This window comes from Anopheles ziemanni, chromosome X, assembly GCF_943734765.1.
Source record: "Anopheles ziemanni chromosome X, idAnoZiCoDA_A2_x.2, whole genome shotgun sequence".
NCBI classification, from domain to species: domain Eukaryota; kingdom Metazoa; phylum Arthropoda; class Insecta; order Diptera; family Culicidae; genus Anopheles; species Anopheles ziemanni.
Window position 1 is genome coordinate 9,068,799 of NC_080707.1, and position 24,099 is coordinate 9,092,897.

The following is a 24,099-nucleotide window of genomic DNA, read 5'->3' on the forward strand; positions in this document are numbered from 1 at the left end:
AGTAGCTCCGTGTTAACTGATAAGCGCTCGTTGGGCTCGCACATGGTTAGGCAATGACGTTTACGAGCCCTATCGCACTAGACGTCGGTGAAGGTTGGTGCACTGTCTCGAAAAGGACACCCGTTTCTTCGATTAACCATCGGACCAAAACACTCCGGGGAAGGATAATCGATCGGGCGGCAAGGATCGAGACGGGGAGACGAGAGGCCGGTGTGTTAAATGGCCCCCCCGCTCAGTGGCCTAGTGGCCGAAAACGGGCGACGAGGTGGCTAACCTTCGTCGCCGCGTTGACCGAAAACGGCTACATCTTATGGCCAAACCTGGCACCGAGCGCCAAAACCAGAATACTTCGCCGATGGTGCGTGCGTGTGCGACGTGAACGCCTAAAAGGCTGTGCACAACGTCGGCTCGCCGGCTCTAGGTGGCCGCTGCCCAGTCGGCAAGTGTGGTCCGACGAGGAAGCGGTCGCTGCTACTGCTGTACCATATATAGCAATCTCTCGCGATGCGACGGCATCGTTCGACGCGCGCGCAAAAGGAAGAAGTGAGAGTTTGATTAGCACAGCATTGATAGCTATCGGTGGTACTACTCTGGATATGTCTACGATTAAAGCGCACGAAGTTATGGGACAATTTCAACGTTTTGGGCTTAATGCTCGACGGTGAGTACGCGGTTCTTAGTGAAACATTAAATACTATATTTCCATAATAAGTATATATATTGAGCAACACCATCCACCATTTTTGATATTTAGAAAGTTCAAATAAACATTAAAGATGTTCAAAACGAACCAAAATAAAAACATGTGCACTGCTATACGTTTGTACAGCATCAAGGAAGCTCTGAAAGACAGTGGTCAATAGATCATATGTCTACTTCAAAGCTTCTTGAATAGTGGTCGACACACGTTCCCTGAAAGGGGCTAGAAGATCTAAAAAAGAGCCCAACTTTGCGACCCCCTGTTCTTGATCAAACCGTCGAAGTTCAATAATTGGACTTAACTACCCTTGATCCTCGATGGCAACTTAGTATCGTTGTACCTTATGAATCTTTAGGCGAGATGTGTTCATATGAATCTTTCACCTAAGATTCATTTCAGATTGATTCATGAATCTTTTGGGATTCGAATCTTCAAATGTTGGTGAATCTTACGAAACCTTGATGAATCTTCATGGATCTTTCACGAATCTTGATGATTCTTTAATTTGCATGGATCATGTGTCCAAAAAAAGGTAATCTCTCTTCTCATTTTTTGGTCTTTAGTTTTCTGTTCTTTTAACATAAATAAATCTTGGGTATTTCATGAATTCATGAATCTCTAAAACGATGCAAAGTCTCATTCAGATTCATAAATCTGAATCGGAATTACACAACTCTCGAACTTAGTCATCTTTTAGATAGAGTAGTAAGTATTTTTTAGAGGCTTTGGGCCGTGTGGCTTCTTTCGCCTCAAAAATCTTCTAGATAGAATTACACTACAGAAGGCTTGTCGAATGATCGAAAAACTTATAAACGGTTCATAGAGCTACAGATTTTCAAAAGATTGACCATAAAAGGGACACCGTTCGATCGGATCTTCAGGGTCGTTGTTAGAAATGGATCCGCCACTACTTGTACGGTCTTATTTAGTTGCTATGGTTTTAATAAGCTACGAAATTCACTGTCATCTACAGGACGACCGTTTAACGCGCATTGTAAAGGGAACATTTACCAGCGACGCAGTCTCGATGGTTGAGTAGGGTTTGGAAATGGAATAAAATGCTCTGCTTTAACGCATTCCGACGGCACATCGCGGCATTGTAGTGCTGAAAGTTGACCAAAACCGTGCCCACACGGTTCGGAGGCTGGAGTCGTGCGAGTGGATCGCGCCAAAACGAAACGAACGCACGCCGTTTTGCTGCGCTGCCCATTTAAGGTCCTAACTGTTCGGTGTGTGATGCGCATTCGCCACCAACACTAGCGAGCGAGCGCTCTAAGGATACTCGTCGGCAGAGGTGGTAAGAGGTGGGCGAGCGGATGGAGACAGGGCATGGGGCGAGTGAACCGAGGAACCCGATGGAAGGACGCGTCGACGTGCGTGAGTGAGGCTGCCGTATGTATGCCGGGAGCGTGCCAAAGTAGGGCTATACGTAGAGCGGGCCGGCGAACGCAGCGAAAAGGCTAAATAAGGTTATCAACGTTCGAGCGGTTCGATTCCATTCCCAGCCTCGGACGGGACGGTTGGAGACAGACAGACAGACAGGCGACGTTCGCCGCGATCACTCTCCTCGTCTGTGTGTGTCTTTTTTTTCCCTCTTCATTCTGATACCGCCCGATCTGTCGACCAGTCTGCTCCCGTGTTTCCTTATTCCGTCGCTCGGTGGAGCTGGGTCTCGCGAGTGCGTCGGCCCAGGGTCGCGTGATGCGCGGCTCAAGTGCCGCAACAAGTAGGCGAACTGAGTGCAAAGCTTAGGTGACGCGCTTCACGTTGTTGGATTACTTCCATCTTATTGTTCATCCCTTCCCCCATTTGGTGCAGTGGGACAAGGCTGGCGGTGATGCAAAACGGGTCAAGATCGTTTTGCCCGAAGGGGCACCTTTTCCGATGCGTGGTTGATCTACAAAAGTCGTAGATACTAGAGGGCGGAAATTGGTTATACAGATGGATTCTTTTCTATGCGGCGCGACATCCTTCCTCGTGAAGACTTAACCTCACTTCGAGGAGATTTACTGAGCCCTATTGCCGGGAGGTACATTCTAGTTCGGGGTTCAGCCGTCCGTAATACCGGAAGAGCTGCCAGACTCGAGCTCCGAACCCCATACTGATGGGTTGTTGTGGTCAAATGTCTTTAGGATAGGTTTTCCAAACCCTTAAAAAGTCTTCTGACATCCTGACAACACACTTCGCACTACTTGAACTTCGCCGGAACCTTCACGTAGTGTCTAGCCGCGTCGACATACGTGAGGAGCAGAAAGGAAGTTGATGTCATTTGGTGACAAACGAGTGTGCTGAAGGCCGGAAAGGAGCGAATAGAGGGACGAGAAAACGAAAAAAGAAATGAAACATCCCCGCCATTTTACTGGCGCGAAAAATGTGGGGTCGCGTGTGCACTTGACATTGACTGGGTTGGCGCGCGTACTCGGTATGCATATTTGTCCGTGGCAACAGGTTGTGACCTCACTGATTTATAAAGCCGATGGGCAGAGCAGATTGATGCTGGGAGTAGATAACCCATTTTGAGATCTTCATTTCGAAAGCAATGTTCAATTGTTCAATGCACAATTCTTGATAAACGATAAAACAATCGTTTTTTGAATTTACAAAAGTCATTTTTTTAAATTTATTTTAATTCTTAATTCCATCGGTTGCTTATCTTGGCGATGTTAAAAAATTGGCCCAGATGTCTCTGAATCTCCGGACGCGGTAGTGTCAGACTGCGTGGGATTGCAATCCAACTGGACCAGCGTTTAGAGTATATAACGAAATCGACCTGCATTCCTTCAAACCTTCAGAGGTGCGGGCATTACGTGTGTGACGGCCTATAACCAACTAAGATGGCGCCTACCTGTGATGAACGAAATGGAAATGTTCCGGGGGCGTCGCCGGTGCTTCGGGTAAAGACGTAGCGGACGCAGACAGAAGGGGTTTCGGTACGCAAAGCTGGGACTGCAATGTAGGCGTAGGTGTTGGCCGTTCGAGTGTTCACCGGCCGGACGTGTGGTCTTCAACCCAACCTACCCTGATTCGCTTCTCACGTGGCTGTGAAGCAGCATAGTTGGAACATAAGCTATCACCTCCAACACCCGATGTATGCGCTTGTTTCGGTACTGGCTGGACCGGTATACAGCCGGAGATGCAAACCTATAGAAACTCTCTATAGGAGATGTGGGATATTGCAGAAAAAAAATCGATCGTAAATGGTTACTCGGGAATCAAGTGGGATCATTTTTAGTAGCCTCTTACACACTGTGCAAGACTTACTTCCAGTTACCGTCATTCAGCTTCTCTAAAAATGGGCATTAACGGTCTGCGTAAAATTGTGCCGAAGTGACAAAATAGGTTAGCAAAACGGACACACGTGGGCTGCTGTTGTTTTTGTTGTTTTGATTTTATAACTCCAACGCTGGAAAAAAAACGTGCAGTTTTCTGCTTTTGTACGATATTACCGTGACTAGGGTAAAGTTTTACGTGACCAACTGGAGTTTTCTTGCGATTTTTACCAAAACTCAGTGGCAGTTCAACACTAATGACCCTTGCAAGTACAGAGTAAGATAGCCATTAAACACAACTTGCTGAAACTATTCGTCCATAACAGTGTGCGTAAGATTTCGAAGACTCATAATTGCACAGCAAATGAAGGGTAGTTTACGATTTAGATCTTATATACACGACATTCCGAGGCGATACTGGTTGATTTACTCCTTATTGCAAAGCCCAGAATCATCAAGAACATATGCGAACGTCACTCAAATCGTTTTAAAATAACAAATTTGTGCCATACGTTATCTTAATAGCTATGTTGTTTTTTTTTTTTAGAATGCTATGTTTCCAATCTGGACCGATTTGTTCTACTGAACGGCGACTTAGTACTAGAGCTCGAGCGTTTGACTCCGTGTAGCAGCTGCAGGTCTTATCAGCTACGTGGGATTATTTTGTATCCGTCAAATGCCTTTGCCATCGGTATACTGTGTACGTGTTCGTGGGTTTGAATGTTAACAGCGCACAAAACCCGATAGCTGGGCAGCTTTAACGCGGACGGGGGGTTTTTTGTTTGTTTCTCCAGATAACAACGACAGCACGAACCGAGGGATGACTCATAGCTTCGGTATGAGGGCATTAAAAATCCATAATATCACTGGCGGCCCCCTCCGTATGGCTTCGTCTGGTGTTGTTTATCAGTGAAGTGAAGCATCACGCGAGTTCAATCAGTACTCTTCGGAATTGAAAGAATGTCGCTATCATATGTGATTAGCGATGTAGCCCGATAGTACGTATCGTTTCGATAGGCTTCAATTCTGGAAACGCGTTCGTCACACTTCGTAAACGATGAGGCAACCCATAAAAACCGGATTTGGGTAGGTAAGGAACAACCACACACACCATTTTGTACGATGGTGATTTTTGTTTCCATGGCGTTGTTACTACGAGGTTCCAGAAAATTTGAAGTTCACATGCAATGAGCAACATTGCCAGTATAAATTTTACCGATCGGCAGTATCGGAGGTGGAAGATGCTATCTGGTGGTCCAGAGTTCGCCCGAAGAAATCACCAGGGGCGCATCTAATGCAGAATGATCCAATCGAACACAGCACGCCGATGATGCAGCACGAGAGCAGCAGAGGCCGGGCATTTGGAAGGCGGACTGAAACGGGCAGCGATAAAGAGAGCAACGTATAACTGCAAAAATACCGAACGATGTTCCCATTTTGAGTCCATTTTTATTTGTTCGTGTTATTTTTTGTTTTCTCCACCATTATTGGTGTGATTATTCTTCCCCCGGCCACAGTACTTTCCATCCGACATGGCTCCGCGAGCTCCGTGTTCTAACGGGAGATACCCGGAGTGCCGACCAAAGGCAGCAGCTAATGGCAACAGTCGGGCCCAAGCCCCAAGGGTAGGCCCCTTCGCCTGGGATACCGGTAGCTTATCGTGGCAGCGGCGGCCACGGTGGTGAAACTTGAAGAAAGTGCCTGCTAGATGGATAGCTCGAGCGGAAGATTTAGTGGATACCACCGTGGCTGAAGATTTACGGGGAATGGGATATTCCGGTGGGGCGATATGCGCTTCGGCCCTGACGCCTGACCATCGGATTTGGAACGGTGGATTTCGGCTGAAGCAGAAGGTAAGCGCCGGGTCAATGACATTGAACTAGGATTTATTATTATCATCTTCGCCGGCGATTGCACGCACACGATTTCGCACGAATCCCAAATCGGAAAGTTCCTAGATACAGCGCTCCAAACCGAGCCCGATTGTGCTGCGCTAGGGGCAATACACCTTTGCTTTGCGTTTATGGCACCGGGCGGCCAATTGAGTACACCTCGGGCACTGATAACCGGTGCCACCTTGCACAGCCAGCTGTAGATCTGCTTATCGGCGAGATGTTATCCGCACCGCGATGGGATTGGAGCCAATTTCGGTCGATCGCAAATCAAATCAACGCGGCTAGGGTCGAGCCGGTGTTGTGCAGATTTCCCTGCTATCACCGGGCGTAGGCACACCACGCAACACACACACACACACAAACCCGGCCACCGCCGGTCGGGTAAGGGCCGGGCCGAGGTTTATACACCGATAAGATTAAAACAGAAAAAAGGGAAAACAATCAGCCCCCGGTTTCCCCGTTCGGCCAATTAGTGGAACGTAAGACTGGTGCAGCCGTGCTCGAGAGAGTGTGGCGCGGCCGAGACGCCGTTCGTTCCACTTCTTCCGAGACGCCAATTCAACCATAGCTGCTATAGACACTCCAATTAGAGCACTCGCCCTTGCAGACACCGAAAACGCATCCCCCAATCCGGATCCAGGGCCTGTATTAATATTTATGCAGAAGAAATTGGAAACGAGGAAAATAACAAAAAAAAAAGAAGGTAAAGGCAGAAGGTGTTGTGCCCTTTCTTTTCTCTACCATTATTTATTCTTTTCTCTTCGCAGGTTTCGCGGCAACGTGGCACCAGTCGTACGGGAAAAGGTGGAATTGCTTACTTTTATCACGACACGCCACTTGACGATGGCTCAGGTTAAGGGCACTTGGTTAGCACATCCAAGATGATCAAATTACTAAATAGCAACACTGACACATTTATTGCCACCAAACTTCAGCTCCGGGGTATAAAAAAAAAATTAAAAAAGGAACATCCTCCGTGGCGTGCGTTCGAAGGTTCACTTATCAGTTCTAGTTCAATTTCAATTTAACTAATTATGTGTTGGTTAGCCTGGCACCGGCCCGCAAGAAAATTATTTATGAGATAGGACATACCTTGACAGGCTTCAACAGTGGCAATCCAGTCGGCCACGCTGACAACCAAGCACGTGACAAGCTGAGCCCCCATGTCGTGACACCTCAAATGTGCGATCGGACGGTCAAGGGGTTAAGGCAGATTCATACAGGATTGTCGATGTTTCATCCCGTTAATTATATTATTTTTACAGCGGTAGTGTTTGTATGTGTGTGAATTGGGACCTGCGAGTGGTCCAATTAGTCCCTGGCACGAAAAGGAAGCGAAGTGTGGCGGGGCGAATTGGTTTACGGCTGGGCAGCACTACTGCTCCCAGTCAGGCAAACCTGGCTTCGTCAGATTTAAGTGCTCGATCCGGATCCTAAATGCGCACTCGCCCATGCCCAGTATCGGCCGAATACCGTCCCTCATCGACCGCGGGCCCCGTTCCTTAATAAGTTCTTTATATTGTATTTTTTAATGTTAAATTACACTCTTCCGATTGCGCTGCCCAAGCTCCACGGCAGGTGAGCAGGTGTTTGCTTGGGAAGCGATAGACATTCCTGAGTCAGTGCATCAAAACCGTGCTCAAAACTTGCTTAGATTTCATTAGAAACCTTTGTATCAAATGAGTTGATTAAAAAGAATTAGCTAACATGCTTAAGTCGCGCAACGCTAAGCTCTTTTATCATTTTTGGAGTTATTTTTGAGCCACAGCGGGTCGATAAATTCAGTTACATAAATCAGCAAATATTAACATTCATGTTTTTTTCAGCACCCTGATATAGTCTTTCGATAAGACATCCTAAAATTTAACAACTTAACGACATTGAGCAAAGGAGAAAAAGAGCGGTATTACATTTTCTTCGAAACTAACATATCGGAAAACCTAACTGATAGACTTCAATCCACCGTTAGCACCGTACGGTTGATAACGGAATTGGGCATGCCAACACCGATGTGACCTTGTTAAGAGGATGTAATAAAGACTACAGATACCCCGCGGGGTTTGTCGATATCAGTGCGGTATCATGCAGGAGTGGCCCGAGCCGAACCTAAGTCGGTGGTGTTAACGAGAAGTATTCGGCGCGTGTAAAGACCGAACGACTGCCCAGGAATCGACACACGCGTTGATATTTGTTAAAGATAGCACACGCTGACGACAGATAACGTGACATGCGTGGTTCCCAGGTCAGGTTCCGACAGAGGGAGTACGTTCCCCGAAGGAGTATATTGTCCGGTTTTTTGCTAACGTCAAATGTATGAAGGTTTCAAACTGTCCAACCCAAGCCTACGTTTACGCTTATCAGGGAGCATAGTGAGTTGGTGATCGTACTCGTATCAATGACATATATTTTTTATCAATAGAGTTGTGTGCAGATATGTATACAAGAAGATCTTCTCCGATACCCAATGGTGCAATCTTCAAAGATACATATCTGTATTGTGCAATGCGGATCTTCAAATAGTGACATACCTCACCAGGCAGGGAGACAGGTACGTGGACGACGTCGTATGTACGATTCCAACGAATTCATGCCACCTTCATTTTCAATTTGTTTGTGCCCTTTTAAGTCGCGGACAGCGATGTCGAAAATGATGCGTCAAATGAACCAAAACGAGCCGACAAGATCGATCTGCCTCGGACCATGTGACGAATCTAGCTTGCACGACGTCGTCGGCTCGTGTGGATGGAGTGGGTCGAAGCCGCTCAGCCGTAAAACCCACTGCACGGCTCCGGTAGACCTTGCTCCAGTGCGGCTGGCAAATAGGAGCGGGACAATTATGGACGAGTGAAGATCGTTAAATTTGCGACAACTTTCCAAAAATGAAATCCTAGCCAAGCGCTCGGTAACCTTCCCAGTTCGCCGTTCTTCCAGTATCCAAAGTTAGCTGTTATGGCGTTGGGTGTCTTTGGAGGTTCTTCTATAGTTACGGAAGCTGTAGATATATTGCTTTCATATCAATGCCACAAGGAATCCCCCAGACAGGGACGAGCGCCATCGTTTTCGGTCGACACGCCCGGTTAATCGCTTCCGGACACATTCCCAAAACTATCACTCGTGAGGGAAACAGTATCATCCGATTCCATGTTTTTACCACGCGTGTGCTTAAGCATTCAAATAAACACCCTGTACGGCATTCCGGTATGCGGTGCGATGCAGCGCAGTGGAATTGTTTGCTTCATTTTTCCCCATTAACCCAGTTTACTGATACGGTACAGGGCCGCGAAAACAGCAACAACAAAAATAACTAAAGAAAGGGCAATGTTTAATGCATGTTTACCGACTATCATGTGGTTTATACCGGGCAAAACAGGTCTTATCTAAATGCAACCTTCCCACTAGGCCACGAATGTAACAGCTCGCAACCATTTTCGTAATCTGTAAATTTCAGGCTCAACAGAAGGCTCAAATCTAACTATGACGAAAAAGAAAAATTGTTGGATTACATTCAGAAAAAAAAAACCTATACTAGTACGTGACCTTTCGGAAATCAAAAAGGGGTACGTGAAATTCCACCCAAACATTCAAATTCTCATACAACCTGGCGATGGGAAATAAGAACAAACGTTGGGAAAATATTTCCGGCAAGTGACAAATTATTTCCCCTAGTGATTTACTGCTGGCCAGAATAAAAATAAAATTGTAAAATAGACGAAGAAAACATATAGGTGATAACTTACACCAAAATAATAATTAAAAAATACGTATAGTCTATTTCTGTATTAATACATCGATAAACATTGTGTATTATGTATATTCCAATAAACAACCGTTTTTTAATTAAAACCAAACCGACAGAATTGTTATTTTGCTACTATGTTTACTACATTATCATTACAACGTAATAATACTTTTTGTAATGGCACAATGTAATAGTGTGAGTGTAGTGTAATAGGAAATTAACTTACCAAATTTATCGGTAACAATGGCAGACATTTTGGATTTGTTCTAACGTTCTGTGCAAGCACGCGATTTATTCAATCTATTAAATTTCCCGTTTCAGGAAGAGTACTCCGGCGCTCATGGGTTGCATTTCATTTGGCGTACGTGCATGGCTATGCTGGGCCCTTGAGACCATATTATATATCGTTTATTCTTCCCCAGCCAAGACGACTCTTTTTGATCTCCGTACGCAACCAGGACGGCACTTCCTTGCCCACCGAATGGGCGTTCGGGAATCGCAGCGGTTTCTCTGGTCCCTCGAACGGGTGCGTCTTGGCGAGCTTACGCACCAGGTACTCTTTACGGATCTGTGCCGGGTCCCGATATTTGTCCATGTACAAATTGAAGGGCTTGCGCTGAGGGAACCATTCTTGGTCGCGGATGTAGGGAGCGGGAAAATCGTATTCGTATACCGGGTGCTGCATCTGTAACTTTTCCTGGTAAAACGCGGGTAAGCTGGTGTCCCAGTCGGACTGGAAGAGGGCCAAGCCGGCGGGCGTTATGCTGTCTTGATGCTGACGATAGAAGTCCAATGTTCGGAAGGAGCGCCCAGGCAGGAAGTATGTTTCCGTCTGTTGATACTGTGAAAAATCCATTCTAGATTCCTGTTTGTACAGCACGAATATGTGACGGTGGTAGCCGGTCCCCTTTGGTGGGAATGGTTGCAAATAAGGCATCACTAAATCACCTTTGCTGACGTCTCCATTCGGGATGTTCCCTCTAAGCAAGGAAAAGAGAATAAATTTCTAGTAAGTATTGTGGAATATAGCACCAACCAACGATTTGGACGAACTCCGGATACTCACACAAACCAATGGCAGTGCTCTTTTTCACTACCCTCAACATTCATATCAGGGTTTGTCATAAGCAGACACCAGAACTGCTCTTTAGCTTGAGTTTTACCATCGCTGGAAAGGTTAAACCGTCCGTCGAACTGCACGCTCGGGGCGTTCTGTGTTTCACTTGGCTTTAGAATATTACCATAGCGCACTGGGTGAATGGTGTCCTTCAATGTATATTCAATCTTCAGCTCTACCCTGGGCACAAAGTAAGCCGAGCCAAAAAGATGCTTAAACACTCCATAGTGCTCAGCTATACGTTTGATGTGAAATGGTCCGCTCGTTTTCAACCAATCCTCTCGAACCTGGTCCAAATTTACATTTACTAAAATGGAGAATTTTTTTCTAATTAATTGCCATTGAACGTTTGGATCGGTAGTTAAATTGTTTCACATAGAAAATGCGGAAATACGTAAGTGGTATTACTCTGCATCTGTATAATCTGTAAAGCCCAACACTATATACCTACACTTTCTTTCCCTTGATTGACGTTCCAGTTCTGGATTGCTACGTTGGGCTTTCAGTTGTTCAAGTCGCTCGGATAACTGAGTGGACCGGGAAGGTTTAAGCGCAGGGAACCCTATATTAACTGGTTTACTGATGTCGGGATCGACTGCACTTTCTTCTGCAAGTAACCAGAAAGCCGGTAAACCATTCCGGCGTTAGTGTTATGAAACGGGACTGGACCACATTCCTCTTGAGTCATTCTTGCAGCAACTCTGCAGTCTTACCTTCAAGCCGCTCTCTCAGTGTTTTAGCGATCCCCGGTGCACGGCCTCGTAGCCGATGACCACAACGTATGTCGAACTTTTGGAAAACATTTGGTTTGAGTAGCAAATATTCACATGTTCGTTGAATAAGATGAGCCATGTTTGGAAACGTTCGGGTTTTGATCAAAGTACTTATAATACATGCGCGTTGCTTGTGATTTTGGTTTGACGTTTTGTTTGACAGTTTTGACAACGGCGATGTATAGTTAGCGGTCACATAGCAAGCCGGTATAACTATATCTTTTAATTCACTTCAGAACGAGGTTTACTTTACGGTATAATAGTAATTTACAAAAACTACAAATAAAAATAGATTTGTTTTGAAAGTGTACAGTAAAAACAAGCTTGCGATAATTCCTATCTCGGTTTTTGCTGAGTATGCTCTTGTTCACAAACAGTTGCGCCTCAAGGTATGCAATGAGCGGCGCATGAATTCGTCTCGCGGAATATAATCGAAGATTTGTTTAAGAAAACCAACCTTTTCATCTTGATTTTATCATCATCTTTCAAGATCGCATATCCAGTAAAGGCCTGGTAGCGGTCGAATGGCCAAGTAGGTCTAAGTCAAGTCCGGATGCAAAATGCCTGATGAATCTCCTTTTCTAAAAAAACCGTGCTACCTAATTGTAATTTTGAAACTAACGATTTTCAATATACCACGACATACCTAGTTGGTATGGCCTCTCTGCCAGGAGAGTTACTGTGGTCTATAAACCGACGATCGCTATTTTAAATCCTTTATTTTCTATAAGAGACGAAACAATTAGTTTACATCATGCATGGGTTGATGGAAAGATTTTAGTATAGTTACTATCTGTCGATGCAGGCATTTTGCATATGTAGTGCAAAACCAACAGAAATGTTCAACGCCAACCAAACATTTCATTGAAATCATCAGAAGAGGTAGTCACTAAATCAATAACGCTGGATCACTGGATAAAAAAAACGTTTCAACAAGCAAATAACATTCATCTTATTATTTCGATAATATTACTAGCTAAAGAGTTAATTGTATGAAAATGTCACATCCACAAAAAAGATGTTTGTAGTTCGTAGATTTCGATAACTTGTATACGAACAGAACCCTAAATTCGAAACGAATAAGACGACAGAACTATTATCATGTTTTATAACAACTGTTTGTTATGTCTGCGTTAGAAATTGTAAGCATGATTTATATTTCGTAATAATTCTCAAAATTATTCCATTGTGCACTGGAGCTCGCACCTTTGTTCAAAACTATTTCGGGAGCTCATCGCCATTACAATCAGGATCGTGGAAGATAATTCGCCTAAAAAGGATGAGAACGAAACAATAGTTATTAAAATATATCCTTCACAAACTATTTCTTAATGCAGTAGACTCGCGGGTATCGACCATGGTTATCTTATCCGCTTTAAACGCGAGTCTACTATATTTCCAAAGGCAAGTAATATAAAAAAAAATAGTTTACGTTTGTTCTCCTGTTGCTGATGCTTCCTCTTCATTAGCCACTGCTGAACAACAGCATCGAGTCTTCGGAGAAATACGCCTTGATAGAAAGGCTCGAATTTTTTGTGAAGTCAGTTCTCTTTCCGTGTGCATACTCTGTACGTGCCGTATATAGTCTGCCGGTGTTATGTAGTATGTATTGCATAAATCACACCTTAATGGTCCCACTTCATCGGTTCCAGCTATCTGAAACAGCAGGCGGAAGGCATATCAAACATATTTTACACGCACAACACTCACAATCTTACCTCTTCTGTTCGCCGTGGACGTTTCGGTGAGATTTCTATCGTTTCACTGTGATTCTCAACGTGTCGAACCCATTCACTGGCCATTGTAAAAGATGCACTGCACAGCTCGCAATTCAGAGGAGGGGATACAGGCTCTTCGGTGGATGTCGATGGCATTTGATATTCGTCCGTCCCAACGATTGTTATGGAAAAAGCTGGTTCACTGCTGCATACTTCTTCGTCATACTTGCTCGTGCCAGATTCTACCATTGCGTTCTTAGAACTCAACTGCTGGTGTGGTATACCAATAATTTCATTTGACTCAGTCCTTGGTAGCCTTTTCATTATGGTACCCTTGTGCAAGTGTACGTTGCGGGATGCGGCCGTAGTGGAAGCTGGCTTACTCCGGATTTTTCGTAATTGTTGTAATTGTGATGATTTTGACCGAGTCCTGAGTGGATCGTCGTCGAAATGGCGATTTGCTCGTACCACCGAGGCGCATTGCGACCGATGGTGTTGCAATGGAGAAGGAGATGTCTGTGCAGCGTTTGTCACCGTTTCTCTCGTATGCCCTTCGGCACCAGATGGCTTTCTAACGTCGGTTCCCCATAGTCCGCGAATCTTCAGTATTTCGCCACCGTGAAAAACTTCGTCCAGAATACCATTCGACACGATCGATTCGCCCGTGTACATGTATTGAAGTAATACTTGAATCGAGCCGTATGTGAGATCAGGAGGAAGAACTATATAGGTAATAGCGTTCGGTGGAATAGTAGTCTTATCGAAGATGTTGGCAAAGTACTGTTGGTATTTATGAAGAACCAAAATAAGTTATTGATTTTGTCACGCAAAGGAAACCTTTTTAAATTTATCCCTCACCATACTAGAAGTTGCTAGTATCAGCTTATGCGCAGGTATAGTATAATTTTCTTCGCCGTTGGAAGTAACTAGCATAACATCGGCGTAGCGAACGCTCCTGTAAATAAAAATGAGAAAGGTTCACTCAGCAATCGAATTTGAAATTTCAAAAATGTTAACTCACTTATACAGATTCGAGAATGAAAGATTAATGCTTTGTTGATACGAATCCCATTTCAGATGATACTTTTCGACTTCTATTTGCTCACTTTCCGGTCCTTCAGATTCATCTCCTTCGGAAGGTGGTTTTTCTGTGATGTAAAATAAGTTAATAACAACATTTGACGTGCTCCATGTATGTGAACATCTTGAATGGAGTGTCGTTTCAAAATCATGCGTTTCAAGAATTGAACAAATTACCTTGTTCGTTTGATGTTTCTTCGGATATTACGTATTCTTCAGATATAGGTTGTACTTCATCAATCATGAATTTCGAAGCATTTTCAGTTTCGTCAGATGATTCTTGAACCTCTGACTTGTCTCCCATGTTTGTGTAAACTTCGGGGTGTTTTCTCTCCAAATGTTTTTTCAAGTTGCTTCCTGATGTTCCGGAATAGGCAATGTCCTTGCCGCAGTGATGACAGTTTGCAGAAACTCCATTTTTGAGAATAGTATAATGATTCCAATATGGACTGGATTTTCTAGGCCCAGCTAAAAGTAATGAAATGTTTTTGAAACAAAATCCCAAAGTAAGTAATGGGACATGGCTAAAATTACATGATTTATCTAATTTTTCGTAGGTTCCATGTTTCGTTTGTACTCGATTTTTCTCCTGGTCTCCTATGCGTGTTTTGGATGCCGCCAGAGCTGAAAAATCATAAATTTTTGCTTAATATTGAAATAAAGGAATGTCCCAAATGTACGAAAATAACATTATAATATCATACATAACATAACATTATAATAACATACATTAGTGGTAACTAAATACTGTACCTGCTTTTAAGGTAGTGTTATATGGTTTGTAAATTCCCACTGGAAGTTTCTTCATCTCGTCGTAAGCCTGCTCATGTTTTTTAAGCAAATGCTTTTTCAGGTTCGATGTAGATGACGAGTAGGATATCACCTTGCGACATAACACACAAACGGCAGACGTGCCATTTTCTAAACGAGAAAAATACTTCCAAATGGGGCTGTATGGCGCCATTGATACTGAAAATAAACGTCTGAAATGAGATAAATTAGTCATAGTTATGTTGGCAGTAATCAAACACTACATTTTCCATTCGGAAACCGACCGATTGGCCAACTGTAAACAATTCAGCGTTCATTCAGGGGAAAGTTTGCTGTACGCAAGTAGCATAACCAAACATTGCGACTCAAACGCAATCGTGAAGTTTCTCAAACAATTATTCGTTCAAAACTATTATACAACTTACCAGCACAGAGAAACACAATTCACGATTGATTTCGTGGATGGCAAGCGCTTTATTCACTTGTTCGTTTTTGAGGATGAAATAAAACCAGTTGCTAAATCGCTTGAGCGCGTCCCTCTACGGGTTGTTTGGTTCGATATGTGACAGTTCTAGAAAACAAGCACAAGGCTACATACGGCCAGGTTGCTCGTTCAATTAATCTTGCACGGCAGTATGGAAACAGCATAAACAAATAGAAAAATATTTTGCGCTCGTAGATAAAAGTTTAATGAAGGTTTGATAATGCGATCAATGCCATAGATGTGTAGGAATGTATTAAAACAGGAATAGTGGACGTATTGTATAATCTTAACGGTTTATGGAGTTTAATGATTGATTGCTTAAGTTTATAACATTTCATTGAATAACTCATGGAACATGATATGGCAACAGACGTATTACAGTTAATAAAAAAGTTTAAGCGGATAAGACTCAAACACTCAAAAGATTTAGCAAAGAAAGTAAAAAATAAACGAGTAAAAAGTAAAGTATTGCTTCGTTCTAGTAATCTCGATTCGCATGAAAATTTGACAATCGACATAGATACCTTTCATTACTTTTCTTATTTTTTTTAGTTTGTTCTACATGACAGAACCTGATCTCGGAAACAAATCGTGTAAAATAGCTTGGTTTGGCAGAAGTTTTGTTTTCTACATTCTGTGATTTGGTAGAAGTGTTTTAACCGCAATCCTACAATCAATTACTGGTCGTCGCTTCAAACATTGTACATCATTGAAGGTAATGGAACCGTTCTGTTGTATTAAAATGAAAACATCTATCAAACATCCAGCATACGAAAACGGTAGACTTACGGATGGACGGTGCTTTCAGAACAGGTTTCTCCACACCTTTTGATGTTTTCGATGAAAGATTCTTGTTCTGCATTAGAAAACTATCGCACGCATCGCGGCTAACATCTGTGCAACCGGAATGCATGATCCAGAAACATCTCGATCTCTGAAAACCGAATGTATTCGTCCATATGTGCCAAAACATAAATCATGTCGATGCGCTTCCGCGTCATTCAGATAGAACGCTGGACATGTTGTGGAGCGGAAAAAGTCAATCTGTTGGTTTTTACAGTTACATAAAAAAAAGAATCAAAACTGGATCAGAAAGATCGTTGAGAAAATCAACAAAGGCAGTGTTAATCCTTGGATGTGATATTCCATTAAACCAAGCTTAACAATCGGCTGTTGTGACCGCATTTTGTTTTAAAATAAGAATCAATCTTACAATGTGGCATCAGGTTCAATACATTAGCATTACATGTTTGAAAATAGCTTGTTTTTGACCTTGCATTAAATATGTAAATTTATGGTAAAGCAAATTAGTGTATAAATTTTCATAAACGTAACTTCAGAAGAGCTTAAATATCAATCGTCGTATTCTATAACACATTTCGGAGTGATCTACTTCAACCAATTGGTTAAGAAGGACTTTTCATCAATGCTTCATTCATTGAATCAGAATGTAATTTAAAATCTATTCATACAAACGACAAACATTATTTAGTGCGCCAGAAGATCATCGATTCTCTACGTTCTACCAAAATCATGATCACCATTTTCGACTATTTGCTGTTATCGAGGCACTGCGTCCGCTATTCATGCAAGCTACGCCACGCACGCTTAAATATCGATTGTATTCCTACTACCTTATTTAAATTGAATTGAATGACTCATTTATAGTGAGTATGAACAACACCACCTGGAACAGGCTACGGCAATCCAATGCATTGCACCGTGCTTGGTGTAGGTGTGTGGGTAGAACCAAAGGTGCGGTACGAACCGTTAGCCGTTTCCGGATGAGTCATTCTATGTGCGTTGAGTGGGTGGTTGCTACATTTAGCATTGCAACCAAGCAACATCCTTTTATTGTCTAGATTCTACCTCCCTATCGTACCCTATCTCATTGGTGGATACTGCTGCAGTATTCCGATATGCCATCGCATAAAATCTATAACGCAACACTTATCGTCTCTATTTTGCAGGCGTACCTGCTGACGGGGCGGCAAACCCAAGGGTGATCATCAATAAACGCAGCGCGCTGAACGCATCACCTAAAAACCGGCTCGAATCGAACACGTCGAGTGTAAAGCTAGTACAACCAAGATGCCGGAGAGCGGACCAGTTTATCAACCGACGACGGTGTCGTTCGAGGCGCGTCCAAGTGCTGGAGGGCTGTTGGCGCAGACGACGGCGGCTTCATCGCTGAAGATGCTTCGTAAACCTGCCGCCCAAATATCGGTACTCGTTTTTGGCTTGGTCATGTTTGCTGTAGGTGAGGATCCATCAGTTCACAGATGTTTGTCCTGTGAAAATTGTCTTTGTCCATTTAAACTGACACACTTCAAACATTTATGTAAAATTGTTTGCTGCATATTCCACGTGCAGATCCGTACATATAAATTCTAAATGCTTTTACAACTGCATGCATTTTTAAGTGTTAATTCAGAAGATAAGTTTTCTCCATCGGATTATAAAGCTTCATTATGTTTAAAATGGGTTCGTTGGAAACCAATTCATATTATAAACTGTTTAATGTCCAAGACATTAATATGGTTCTATGATCTTAGCTAAGATTGAAGGTATCTGTCTAAACCCCAATTCCAACGAAGCGATAAAGGAATATAGCTTATGATCGTACCTTATCGATACAATAATAGTTTTGTTAATTTGCAGGTATTGCCCTCGTTGCTAGCGGTTCTGCAGATTATTCAGATGCCGAACAACACCCAGAAATAAATCCAGACGGCAAGGCACAGGAAGAACGCATCGACGTCGGACTTATTGTGGCCGGCGTATTGGTCACTTTACTGGGAGTGGTCCTTCTAGGTATTTTAACATTAGCACAAACACACACACACACACACACACGTGGGAGAACGTAGAGTTAATATATGGTTTCTTTTAAATTGACTTGTAAAATGTAGGACTGTACGTGAAGGTGGCTGATTGGCGGCGTAGCTGCGTCTGTCCGTGCGCTTTGTCCAAGAAGCAGGGACTTGCGCGTCAGCTGCAGGGCAATGGTGGAGGCCAGATTTTGGCGTTGAATCCGAGCACGGACCCGCTCGTGTCGCACACGCAGTATGCACCGGTGTCGGAAATTCCGACCCGCCAGGAGGACGAAGAGCGAAGGAACTTGATGCCGGATAGCAAAGACTCCTGCCTGAGCAGCGCGGAGGAATCGGACCGGATGCTGGACACGGATCCGCGAATCGTACTCCGACCGATCGGCAGTACCGTAGAAGATGCCTAAGTAGGCCACAGCGGCAGCTGGGTGGGGTCAACGGGGTGAAACCTGGTGGAAACAAACCTCTTTCTCGTGCTCTGTGTGAATGTGACTCCTACTTCCGTGGCCCCACTCTTTTCTCTCTTTTAACATCATATCTCTCTATCGGCTTGTAAAGCTTCTTAAAATAAGGCATCAAGCAAAAAAAAAAACAAAACAAAAAATCACTCCCATAGTAAGGTTAAACGTCATCCATAGAAATCACTTGAATATAGTTTACGTTTTCGTCACGGAACATTGCATTTCTTTAGGAGAGGGAAGAAGGTAGGCATCAACCCCTGTTATCCTATGCCTCTGAACAGGGCTCTTCGGCGTCAAATAGCAGGTATTTTATTATTTAGATAGATTTTCTACCACTGTGCAGCTAGTTTCGATTTACAACAGCTATGAAGAAAGGAGTATCTTCTATTGTCTTGTGCCTCCCGCGTAAAAGGATCACGAAAATCGAGTTTCTTCTTGCTGGATCATACGAACACATCCACTTTTCTGTAGAATTTTGTTTAGTATTCACGGGGCTCCGAGCACGTGCTCTGCGTTGCCACCATTACTTAATGTTACTGAAAACTAGTAGACGATGGAAACATTCCCCTTTGCAAAACGACAGACTAACCCTGGACCTGAATTTAGTTTTTACGCAACGGAAACCGTCCAGCGATGATGAATTGCTTGATTAGCTAGTACTGGTTGAGACTCTAGAATACTCAACTTCTAGAGAGAGCGCACACTGTAACGTGTTCGCCAGGATAGATTATGCTCGAATGCATATATGTAAAAGGATACCAGCAGACTTCACGGTACTTACAACAGTTTTATTTATTCTCATGGCGCTTGGCTGGCTTTTCTGTTCACGCGATACAAACGGTTACGAAAGCAGTATAACCATAATTTCTTTATAGGACGATTGAAAACAGAGAAAAAAAATCACAGGTATGAATAAGACATAACTTGGAGGAAATAGAATAATATAACTGACCATCGAAAAAGGAAAAATTGAAATAAATTGTTTTTACTGATCAATGAGAGAAACAAAAACATTTGGTTCTTTCAAACATATTACAACATGTATGAATGGTTCGTTTGTGCGTCGACGGTATCATTTGCTGCGTGCAAGGTGCACAACGAGCCGGGAACGTCGGGGTTCGGTTATCGAAACTGCATACACAGCAGAAGAGTGGCGGGGAGTGGCAGCTCTCGGGTTTGACGTCACGGAGGGAAGCCGCACCCAACCTGCCGTGGGCTTTTCCTCCCTCCCCCGCTGACAGAGTCTCTTACGCTCTCTCGATTTCATCCCGTCATCCCTTTCCAACATTCGAAAAAAAATTTTCTTTCTCCCTTTTCTGGGTGTTAGTTTTTGGACGCGATCAGTTTTGCTCTAGTACACCAAGTGCACTCTCGGTTGCAAGTCCACTTTGAGCGAATCTGTCAAAGCAGCCAGCGTAGGATTGTAAACAACACGGGAAATGTTATCCGATGTTGTCTTCAACAAATTTCGTGATTCCACATCTTCAAAGGTGTAGTTTTGTATTCTTAAAAGTGAATTGAAGTAGTGAAGTGTGAAAGAAGTGATTGTCAGGCGGCACAAACAGCAGCTGATGTATGAAATGGACCACGGCGAAGATGCGGCTTCGAAGCAGAATGAAGGCTTTTCTGCACCACCATGGATGGAATGGCGATCGTGGTAAAACTAACGGATAAGTATTTAAACAATATCAGCAGTAAAATATTGTATTAATATTGTATTGTATTTGATTGTTTTAATAAATTGTCATCCTCGCGATTTTATAAGATACCAAAACCACATGCTTTGATTTGACAAGAAAGAAATGGGGTGGGAGAAGAAACAGCAGAGAGCAAGCGAAGCGTGAGCGAGGAAGCGCAGAGAGCGATGACGTCACAGCGTGCATTCTCTTCTGGCTTATAGTCTGACTGTCTACAAGCCAAGTTAAAGCCGAGTTAAAGCCGTTTTTTTTATATGGACTTCTGTCAGCGGGGTCCCTAAACATACAGGGATTTTCAGATGATACATATCATAACAGTAACATCATTATTTCAAACTGCATTGCGTGATATTCCAACTGCATAAGTTGGTTTTATAACGCGATCATGTTTATTTTAATTTTGTAAGTAGAAATTAGAATCGTAGCAGTTGATATTGTAATTATGGTATATATGATAATTGCGCACTTCACTCAAGCTGCTGTACCAGGATTATAACATCACCTGATACAATTCTGATTTCAACTGTAAAAGTTATAATAAACATGATCGGTGAACAAAGTTATAATCAACTGAAGCAGTTGGAATATCATGTGCTGCAGTTAGAAATAATGCTGCTGCTGTTATGATATCATCTGAAAATCCCTGTAAGTGTAATCGGGTAGCGCCGTGGAGGGGGACAGTGTTGTACCGTTGTAAAAGAAAGATGTAATAATGTTTTAGTCACTGTTGGAAAACCATATAGCTACTGTATTTATATTCTATTGGATATATAAATAGATTGATAGCATATGTGAATTAAAACATTTCAATTAACTGTTTATATTTCTACTGGTAATGATAGTATCGGTGGAAAATATTGTCTTATACATTACGGAGCGTTGTTTAGCACGCGATAGCACTTTTGCGATCATTTTTTAAAAAGGTTGAAAACCACAGCTTGGTACACCCCTGGCGGTGAGGGAGGTTATCGTGAAGCTGCAGAAGAGAGGGAGAGATAGAGAGAGACAGACAGAGGGAGGAATACGCGCATCGTCGCGTCGTGGCGCGCGCGCGCCCCAGTACAGACTGCGAGCTCGTACGGAATGGTCACGTTCGATGCGTACGGAAACGGATGCGCGACTCGATACCAACCCCCTATGTAATATCGGTCGCCGACGACAACAACACAACAGAACCGCGTGCGGGTTATCAAATCGGCGGAGTGGTGTGGTGTGTTCTTTTGTGGGCCATCCCGAAGATGCACCCAGTGTGTCATCGTACTAATAGTTCGCGACTAGAAAAGCATCGTGTGTCTACCGGTGTTTAGGTGGCGTCATAAAACAAGCGGATTAGATCCCTTGCTAACTCACACACGTGCACGCGCGGTGGATCCTTGACTTCCTGCGCGTTCGGGGAAATTGAAATTAGTGTTGGCTGGAGGTGTGTGGTGTGCGGTGGTGCGAAGTGCCGGGTTTTCCGCGACAGGTTGTCGGGCGCTTTGGGCTTGGCCCTGCGCGTTGGTATGCGTTCTGGATACCTCAGCAAGAGCTGTGCTGGGCCGCCTGACACACGCGCGTCACAAATCGCAACCCGAAACCCGCGCTAGAGAATAAATAAATATCGCTATCAGGAGGCAAAGAAAAGGAAAGTGATCGCGACGGTGCCGGCCGAAGAAGATTTCGCCGCGTCGACTGTTTGTCCACCCAGTCCGTCAACGTGCCCCATCAAACTGCAACGTTGTCAACCGTCGATCAGCATTAACACCAAATATCAAAAAAGATGGCAAACGAAGCGACGGCCGAGCAGCAGGGGAAACCGGACATGTCGTTCTGCTTTATGAGGGTAAGTGTTTAGCCATTGTTCTGTGCTTGTTTCCACGCTTTCAAGCTCGGGAAGTTCAATTTTAGGTGTGTTCTATTTTCATCTTTGTGTAACCAAACCATGCGTTCCACCTGACGTATGCAAACAGCGGGCTGTCGACAACGGGTTCCACAAACCTGCTCCAAGCTCCTGTTGAAATTCAGGAATGGGGACATGTACTGTTTCATCCGCATCCACTGTTTGTAGGGTTTCAAAAAAAAAGGGCCCCAAGCGGATAACTTCTTATCATCCGACGGGCAAAGTGTTGACTCACTGCCGGTGGGAATCTCGATTGTTCTCATCCAGATGATGTGATTCATACACGATTTTAGACGCCGTTCACTTCCGTTACTGTGATTGCTCACTTCGAACGATCATCAACAGGTGGGAAACACATCAAGAAGAGGAAGGATAATGCACTTTGACCATCCCCTTTGGCAGTGGCATAATTAATCATTGCGAAGATCACACACTTTAAGTGCATTAGCTGGACAATGTCTGCCATGTTTGCTGAATACAGTTAGCAGTATTGGGTTTCCTTTTCCCCTTTCGTTGAAGGCGTTCCTTTTTATCTCCTTTTATTATTACCACAGAGCTAGTTTGTTGCACACTAAAAGCATCCTGTCTGACTGATATGTCAGTTTTTATATGTCATTGTTCGTTGCATTACACGAATCTAACCAATCTAACAATGTTTAATTGACAAATTCTATCGACAAAATAGTTCCAGGGAGTAACTAACTCAAAGAACAACGTAAAGCAACTCGAAGTATTTAATAAATAGTTAGAAAGGGTTTTTTGGGGGCAAAACATTCGTACCAGGCTGATATGGTTACATTTCTTATCGTTATCACACATGTGAATAGCAAAAATATAAAAAAAAAGATAGTAAAACCTTTCCCTTGGCAAATTAAGTAGCGTTTCATAAGGTAAGCGTTGTGATAATTCAATTGAATGTGTTGCAACATTTTCGAAATGCATAATTGTATCAAAACATGTATTGGATCTCATTGGAGTTTACCGTCTCGTGTTGATCACTCGACCTTGAAATTAGGGTTTCAGTGAGATTAATTGTCCTGAAATAATTTGCAATGGATCAAACTCTTGGATCATTAGCTTACCTTGCCGAACATCCCAGTGGTTTTGAAGATTTCGTCTTATCGTTCAGGGGGAGGGGAAAGTGTAGGTTTCGCCAAACACACTCCGATCTGTTGCGTGATTGGTAACCATTTTCGGAACTTCTCAAACCAGCCAGCCCGAGGCGGGGCAGGACGCGCAGGATGTTTTGCATACCCGGGGGCCGGCGAAGAAAGCCGACGAATGAAAGTATCGAATCTCGTTGGCCGTGGACCGTGAAGCAGGGGCCGAGGCGTCGCATTTCTTCGCGTACCGGCGCATTTTCGACACTATCCGCGAGCCTTCAGGCCGGCACACGTGAAAGTGAAATCGATTCACACACCCCCACCCCCCCTCCGTTCCGTCCGCCGGCCTTCATCGGAATCCCAAGGGCTGGGAACCGTCCTCGGCCTTCCTTTAATTTCGTTAAGGAATTATAGGCAACCACTGCTGCAGACGTCCAGTGATTCCCCGAGGTCGAGCTTACGTAATCTTTCGCACATTTGGTGTTGATGTTTCGTTCTTCTTCTATCTCCGTCGAAGTTATAAAAATGATGAACACATTTCTTCAAAGTCACAGTTGAAAGATGATAATCAATCAGATAACA

At 43.6% G+C, this 24,099-nt stretch overlaps 4 protein-coding genes across 4 annotated transcripts in view; 2 read left to right on the forward strand and 2 right to left on the reverse strand.

Moving 5' to 3' along the window:
- Nucleotides 1–9,935: 9,935 nt before the first annotated feature.
- Nucleotides 9,936–11,588, reverse strand: LOC131290819 (large ribosomal subunit protein mL38). The gene is made up of 4 exons (XM_058319999.1): nucleotides 11,434–11,588; nucleotides 11,172–11,327; nucleotides 10,670–11,027; nucleotides 9,936–10,583 (listed from the first exon to the last, which is right to left on the reverse strand). The coding sequence occupies exons 1-4, from the start codon at nucleotides 11,570–11,572 to the stop codon at nucleotides 10,001–10,003; spliced, it is 1,236 nt and encodes a 411-aa protein (XP_058175982.1). The 5' UTR covers nucleotides 11,573–11,588; the 3' UTR covers nucleotides 9,936–10,000.
- Nucleotides 11,589–12,625: 1,037 nt separating this feature from the next.
- Nucleotides 12,626–14,912, reverse strand: LOC131290830 (longitudinals lacking protein, isoforms H/M/V-like). The gene is made up of 7 exons (XM_058320010.1): nucleotides 14,826–14,912; nucleotides 14,469–14,759; nucleotides 14,233–14,359; nucleotides 14,070–14,166; nucleotides 13,212–13,991; nucleotides 12,926–13,149; nucleotides 12,626–12,763 (listed from the first exon to the last, which is right to left on the reverse strand). Exons 2-7 carry the CDS (start codon nucleotides 14,593–14,595, stop codon nucleotides 12,712–12,714), a joined length of 1,407 nt encoding a protein of 468 aa, XP_058175993.1. The 5' UTR covers nucleotides 14,596–14,759; nucleotides 14,826–14,912; the 3' UTR covers nucleotides 12,626–12,711.
- A 1,215-nt stretch (nucleotides 14,913–16,127) lies between these two features.
- On the forward strand, nucleotides 16,128–19,834 carry LOC131290784 (uncharacterized). Its single transcript, XM_058319959.1, has 4 exons — nucleotides 16,128–16,261; nucleotides 17,517–17,806; nucleotides 18,208–18,360; nucleotides 18,459–19,834. Exons 2-4 carry the CDS (start codon nucleotides 17,638–17,640, stop codon nucleotides 18,782–18,784), a joined length of 648 nt encoding a protein of 215 aa, XP_058175942.1. The 5' UTR covers nucleotides 16,128–16,261; nucleotides 17,517–17,637; the 3' UTR covers nucleotides 18,785–19,834.
- A 2,460-nt stretch (nucleotides 19,835–22,294) lies between these two features.
- LOC131291001 (rhophilin-2) overlaps nucleotides 22,295–24,099 on the forward strand; it is a 50,864-nt gene continuing 49,059 nt past the window's right edge. The window contains exon 1 of the mRNA XM_058320192.1: nucleotides 22,295–22,357. Within this exon, the coding sequence (XP_058176175.1) occupies nucleotides 22,295–22,357 (63 nt within the window). The remainder of the gene's footprint in view (nucleotides 22,358–24,099) is intronic.

Bases quoted from the DNA above. Each gene is read 5' to 3' on its own strand.
- LOC131290819 (XM_058319999.1), bottom strand. From the start codon at position 11,572: ATGGCTCATCTTATTCAACGAACATGTGAATATTTGCTACTCAAACCA. The intron at 11,028-11,171 runs GTAGGTATATAG...TCTCCATTTTAG, and splicing joins TCAATCAAGGGAAAGAAAGT to TAAATGTAAATTTGGACCAG. The intron at 10,584-10,669 runs GTGAGTATCCGG...TTCCTTGCTTAG, and splicing joins GAGCACTGCCATTGGTTTGT to AGGGAACATCCCGAATGGAG.
- LOC131290784 (XM_058319959.1), top strand. From the start codon at position 17,638: ATGCCGGAGAGCGGACCAGTTTATCAACCGACGACGGTGTCGTTCGAG. The intron at 17,807-18,207 runs GTGAGGATCCAT...GTTAATTTGCAG, and splicing joins CTTGGTCATGTTTGCTGTAG to GTATTGCCCTCGTTGCTAGC. The intron at 18,361-18,458 runs GTATTTTAACAT...TGTAAAATGTAG, and splicing joins ACTGGGAGTGGTCCTTCTAG to GACTGTACGTGAAGGTGGCT.
- LOC131290830 (XM_058320010.1), bottom strand. From the start codon at position 14,595: ATGGGAGACAAGTCAGAGGTTCAAGAATCATCTGACGAAACTGAAAAT. The intron at 14,360-14,468 runs GTAATTTGTTCA...TTTACATCACAG, and splicing joins AGAAACATCAAACGAACAAG to AAAAACCACCTTCCGAAGGA. The intron at 12,764-12,925 runs GTAAACTATTTT...CATCCTTTTTAG, and splicing joins TCAGCAACAGGAGAACAAAC to GCGAATTATCTTCCACGATC.